The sequence below is a fragment of the Triticum aestivum genome, chromosome 5B (assembly GCF_018294505.1).
Source record: "Triticum aestivum cultivar Chinese Spring chromosome 5B, IWGSC CS RefSeq v2.1, whole genome shotgun sequence".
In the NCBI taxonomy this organism is placed as follows: domain Eukaryota; kingdom Viridiplantae; phylum Streptophyta; class Magnoliopsida; order Poales; family Poaceae; genus Triticum; species Triticum aestivum.
In genome coordinates, this window is record NC_057807.1 from 699,830,902 (window position 1) to 699,837,375 (window position 6,474).

General features: G+C 43.7%; 1 protein-coding gene across 4 annotated transcripts in view; it reads left to right on the forward strand.

The window, feature by feature from the left end:
* LOC123114340 (uncharacterized) overlaps positions 1 to 5,316 on the forward strand; it is a 15,740-nt gene extending 10,424 nt beyond the window's left edge. For 3 of the 4 annotated variants that reach the window (XM_044535777.1, XM_044535776.1, XM_044535775.1), the window contains 2 exons: positions 459 to 661; positions 3,591 to 5,316. In XM_044535777.1, the coding sequence (XP_044391712.1) occupies positions 577 to 661; positions 3,591 to 4,798 (1,293 nt within the window). In that variant the 5' untranslated portion in view covers positions 459 to 576 and the 3' untranslated portion in view covers positions 4,799 to 5,316. The remainder of the gene's footprint in view (positions 1 to 458; positions 662 to 3,590) is intronic. The other variant, XM_044535778.1, reaches the window with a different exon arrangement.
* The last annotated feature ends 1,158 nt before the right edge of the window (positions 5,317 to 6,474 follow it).

Below are 6,474 nucleotides of genomic sequence, written 5' to 3' on the forward strand. Positions count from 1 at the left end.
CGATGTGATTAATGGAGGGCCGTCAATAACGAGTTTACTATCATTTCGTTGCAATGTCATATTAGATAGATGTCTACATAGCTGGACAGGAATTTGGTGCTCTCGGGTACCCTCGCATCCTATATGCGCAAAAAATATTAGTAATTCAAACGATGTTCAAAAAATTCCAAACCTTCTTTGGAATGAAAGATGATCAGGTATTGTATTCGCATAAAAAGTTTGGAGAAGAAATTATTCTTATTGAAATCTGGGCAAAAAGGCAAGTTTATGACGACAATATATCGTGCATAATAACTTGTATATAGCGTTTTTTTGCCAAATCTTCGACCCAAGATGCAACGAAAGTCATTGTCCGACGAATCTTTTTACACGACTACAATACTTGATCATGTTTGATACCAAAAAGATTTGGAATTTTTTGTACTTTTTCTAAATTACTAACTTTTTTCTATATATAGGGTGCGCTGGTACCCACATTCTGCTTCGTATTTTCCCTGCATAGCCACACTAAGTCAGCCCATCGATCGAGCGGCCTGGGAAAACATTGGTGCACGAAGTGGTAGATAATAATAGCCAATGGGGCGGATCCGAAACCGACAGATCGCGTCACAGGGCAGCCAAGCTGAGCAGCCAGTCGCACCACCTCCTTCGGGATTGCTTGGTAAGTCTCTATCCCGACTCTCTCGGACGTTCAAGTTGTTTTTTTACATGTATGTCCAAGTTGTTACGTTATATACAACTCCCTCCGTCCCGTAATATAAGAACGTTTTCGACACTACTATAGTGTTAAAAACGTTCTTATATTTTGGGACAGAGGGAGTACTTCATATGTTCACAAATATAAGATGTTTTAACTTTTTTCTGAATCAAATGTATATAGACACATTTTCGTGTATTTGTTCACTCATTTCAGTCCATATATACTAGTTCATATTAAAATATCTAAAACATTTTATATTTGTGAACGAAGGAAGTAATATAATTGCAGTAGCTTTTTTTTTGCGCATTGCAGTAGCCTTTATGTATTGATCTAAACGCTCTTATATTTTTTTTTATGAAGGGTGTATAATGTATGTTGGATTTTCCGAAGATAGGCACGCTAGAGAGAGAGAGCAGGCGACACGTCCTGTCCAACTAACTTCTTGTCCAATCCCACAACGAACAAACCAGGGTGTTTGCTACCATCACCATACAATTATACTAGACCCATATGCTGTCAGCCATATCGTCCTTCTGCTAACTAAGATTAATTGGCGAACTTACTACAGTTACATCAGAGAAAAATCAGGTCGGTAGATGCTTTTGTGGTTTCGTTCTCCTTACGACGTGCATAAGGTGTGGAAAACCACCTTCCTCGTCTGCACCATTGCCGTGTTCGGTGGAGGTGGTTGCAAAAACTGTAGGTTTTAGCAGGAATTAACCAACCAATTACACAGCAACCCCAATCAACTCGACAAACTTCTTAAAAAAAGGAAACCCTGATGTCATAGTATTGCATCTCCACATCTTTAAGATGAAGTACAAACAAATAGGTTATTTACGATGATTTGTCGTTAAATTGGCAATTGTGCTATAATACTTGTGTGGTGGCAGAAGGTTCGTCAGCCGAAGCAATGTGCAGCCCAAAATTCTTTCGGTATTGATTCCTGGCGAACGTTCACCGGGAACTGGTTGCATTTAGATTGATTTGCACCGGGAACGGAGGGAGTACCATTGTACATCCTTACTGGCGGATGTTGGAACACAAAGTTCTAAGACCATAGAGATCACACTAGATCGACAACAAATTTCCTGCCGCATAGATCTTACCCTATCTATCCCATCATGTGTAGCAACCACAAAGGAAGCCCCACCCTTGGTAGACACTCACACAAATAGGTGATCTATGAGCCTCTGCAAACTTGTTGGCTCCTTCACAACTCAAATGCTCCCAAGTGACTCCTAAATATTTTGGAGGCGCACTCCCTCTAAGAGTAGCAAGTAAAACAATGCCACTTGGATGAACTCCCAAAAAAGACCAACAAACAAAACTCAAATGCACATAGATCTCTCTCAAGCAAGGTGAAACACAAAGCGAAGGGGTACTTTCGAGCAAAGGGGCCTATCCACTAAAGGGGTAAAGGGAGGAAATCTGACCTTTGGTGCCCCCAATGCACATGACCGCAACAATGGAAGTTTTCACTCAGAAGTGCCTGCTCTGTTCAAAACTTGAACGGACACGAGGGAAAACCAATGGAAAAAATAGCGCACTATAGCGCCACTAATAGCACGCTATAACGTGTAGAGAATTGTCTCCCTAAATAAATCAATGTACAATGCCTTGCTAATAGCACGCTATAAGGCGTTATAGCATGCTAATAGTGTATTTTGAGGGGCGGTGCTATTTTTTTAGTGCGCTATTTTTTCCTTGGGGAAAACCTTAGCTCCCAAGAGTGCACTAAGTGTCTCCAAGGTACCTAATTGTGTAGAAGCATACATGGATTCCATGTACGTCGGAGGTACCGAATAGACAAAGCTCAGAGGTGCAAATGAAAGGTAGCTTGTCTTTGCTAGGATGGAGTAGTGCGCTCCGTAGACCGGTGCTTCAATTTCTCAGAGGTACCAGGCTCAGTAGAGAACCCTATGAATATGAGCTCTGCAAACTGCTGGTGAGGCAAACTAGGAGACCTCCAAAGTGCCAGAGAGAAAATAGCTCGGTGGTACCCTGGCTAACAGATCAGGTGAGTGTGAAACATGAGTCATAAGCCGGAGCAAGCAAGGAAAGACTTGGGAATTTCGGACAAAACTTAGAGGAAATGTCACTTTACTCAGTTAAACATTCTCTACTTACATGGCTGGGTACTACCAGCGAACTAGTCCTGAGGTAACGAGATAGTGTAAAAGTGGAATAAAGAGTTTCAAGGGAAATTCCTAGCGCATTGTTTGGTGTTCTTGATTAGGTGTTCAAACCTATTAGATCTTTTGCATGTGCCTCCCTTGATAGTACAGTTGTCGCAAGATTCAATGTGGAATCTTTGATTCGCCAAAAACCTACAGAATTACAAACTTAGAGGCTTCGGCTACAACCATCTTGAGACCCAAAACTAGGGGTCACCATCCATTGTTTCCACTGTTCAGTTGGACTAAACTTGAAAGATATTTACTAAAACCAATAATTCTCTTTATTATCTTGTCATTAATGACCAAAACTAATAGGGAGCCTAGATGCACTTAGATTTGGTATGATTGAATGAAACAACATGTGTGCCCTGTTTTTTAGATGGAGGGAGTACAATATATTTAGCTCAATACGGCTGCGTCATTCTGCACACTGCCTTGATAATCTTTTGTGTGCCTAGTTTGTCGATCAATAATGCACACATACATTTATGATAATTTAGAAATATATGACCATATTTTCAATCCAGCAAGAGCCACCTGTAAAAAGTCAAGGATAGCCGATCATAAATTATTATGTTGATATTGTAAATGTGCGCTTTATGGATAAACAAAGGCGCAACTTATTCTAAACAAATAATTGTAATTCTTTAGCTCAATATGTATATAAATTTATATATTTATGGTCTGATCATCTCCCTATTGTGTTTCAGAAAGGCTTGGCGTAAGGGATGGAACGTCGTTATGCCTAATAGCAGCAACATTCACACTGGCCAGCAGTTTAGTCAATTTCCAAGTGTCTCTATTAGGTGATGATGGGTTTACCAGCAAGGAGTACTATAGTGAGTTGGTAACTGGCACAATGGAGGTAGCTGTTTGCGGCCCCTATATAGTTCTGAAATCGCAGGAGTTCGTGTCCAATCTGTTGCCGTCGTGGAACACATGCCGTCCTAACGTGCGGATTTTCAGAGACACGGTCATTCTTGTGGTCATATCTTATCTGATACTACTGGACATCAACTGGAGCTTCGTCTGGCTCGCCATCTTTCCCGTCACAGCCATTGTTTTCATACGAGCTCTGTACCTCAAGTTCAATCGTCGTACTGGTGGCAGGAGTGTTCAAGGCACTCCAGGATCTTCTAAGGTCGTTGAGAAGACCAACAGGAAAGCTATGGAGTTTGTGAGCATAGTGATGATGACGCTTGGGGCGCTATTGGTTATGGACCAGCTACCAGACCATGCAGCCTACGGTTTCGCCATCTCCCAGTTCCTTCTGTTCCTAAGCTGCACGGTGGCGGCGCTGACGCGCATGATGATGAAGCTGCCGGCTGGCGCCTCGCCAGGCATAGCACCGGCATCGGAGATGCTCCACAAGACCCTGCTTATCCTCCTACTGGTGACTGGGCACACGGTAGCTGCAGAGTGGCTGGGCGAGGAAGTCGTTGTGCTCTGCTTGCCGGAGGTCATCCCTGTGCTTCTTTGGTTCATTCTTCACATCGACCGTAAACCAGGCAGCAGCTCCGTCATGAGCGTCCACAAAATGAAGGCACACATAAATTGGCTTGGCTTGATCGGTGCCGTGGTGGTTGCTCCTCTTTTCGCGTACCTGTTGTTCACCATGGATGAATCTGGGCTCTCCGGCTGGTGTATGACATTCCAGGTGTCATGTGGCGTCTCAGGGATCCTGACATACTACCTTGTGTTCATGCTAAACCACTGGACGAGGCAACAAGTTGCAGCTGCTGGCAAGGAGGATGGGGCTTCCGGTATGCTCAAGTTATGGGCCTATGCTTTGCTGATAGCGTGGGCTGCGTCTCTGCTGCTCAGGTGTCTGGTTTCTCTCCGGCTTGGGCTGCAACTACCACTGCATGCAACGGCTGTGTATGCCGGTAATATTTCTGGTTTTAGCTACTCAAATTAATACTATATTGTGTTTTCTACACCCTCGGTTTTTAAATATAAGACGTTTTGGCAGTTCAAATTGAACTACCAAAACATCTTATACTCAGGAACGGAGATAATAATTTGTACTATATGTAATGTTGTAGCGTGTTTGTGAAAATACGCGGTGCTGTGAGTCTTGCGTGCACATGCATCAGTGTGCTAGTTAGTTGTAAAGAAACCCAAACAATTTGGAGCTAACTAGCAAGCTAGTGTATTGTACTACTAGTGTTGCACGTGTGCATGCTACTGTGCTAGCACCCAGTAGTTGTACAGGTTCCGTGTAGTAATATAGTTGGAGGGAGAGAGAGCTAGCTGTGTGGGCATATTGCTAAGCTAGTTATGTGTGCGTCCATGTGATTTTTTAAGACTGTATATAATCAAATACTCCCTCCGTTTCTAAATATAAGTCTTTTAGACATTTCAAATGGACTATAATATACGAATGTATGTAAACATATTTTAAAGTATAGATTCATTCATTTTGCTTTGTATTTAGTCACTTGTTGAAATCTCTAAAAAGACTTATATTTGGGAACGGAGGGAGTAGTTTGTAATTTATAGCAAGAAAACGCACTACCCTTGCCTCCTTGAACTGGCGACTAGCTAGCTCCCGACTTTGTTATCGATCGATGTTATGCAATACAGTGGGGAAGTTAGACTTTAAGGGCATGACCATCTCTCGAGGGTGGACCGTTTCCCCACGTAGGAGTAGCCACCGTGGAGGAGAAAAGCAAAAAGGCCATGGCTTGCAGACCCAAACGAGCTCTTGCAGAGGAACCGGCTTAATTCCTCACTGAAAAAAGGCAAAAAAAGCAGGAGGGAATGGAGGAGAGAGAGCTAGAACGAGGACAGGAAAGAGCCCTAAAGGAGAGTTAGATTGATTTGGATTGAAACTAAAAGTTAGTCATGAAGCGAGAGATAGGAGGACCACCACGAGATGCTGCTTCGGTTTTTTTTTTAGCATCAGTACAGACACAAGCGCTCATATACACGCGCATACACTCATCCCTATGAACGCACACACGCACACCCTACCCCTATGAGCACCTCCGAGAGACTGAGCCGGCATATCATCTTGAGATTCACGAAGTCACCGTAGGCGCCTCGTCGTCGACGGGAACGTCTCCTCCCACTGAAAGCGCATCGCCGGAAATCCTAAAATAAATCCAAGAATAATGCGAGCACCAGGATTTGAACCCTGGTGGGTTGGGGATACCACTGTTCACCTAACCAACTCAACCACAGGTTGATTCGCAGATGCTGCTTCGGTTGGGTGGTAGAAATTCATACGGTGGCCTCCCTGGTTTTTTTTTTCTTAGATGGAGGCTGAGACCACACCTAGGTGATGCCCCCATAGCTCATGCCCTAAGGCAATTTCTAGCACCGACCCTTAAACCTCTGCATACATTCGGACGGTCTTCTTTCATTAAACCCGCGCGCGTGCCGAGAAACCTACTCCGGCCGTTGTCTGTTCGTGAGCCGCCTGTCATTAAACATAACGTCGGTTGGCTCCTCGCATCCACCTGCTATTTAAACAAGGCCAAGCACGGGGCAAAAATCACACCACACTCCGCTCTCATCTCCTCCTTGCACTCCACAATCTCCATGGCATCCAGTGAGTAGGAAGAGGATTTCTCCAGCATAAAAGATGGC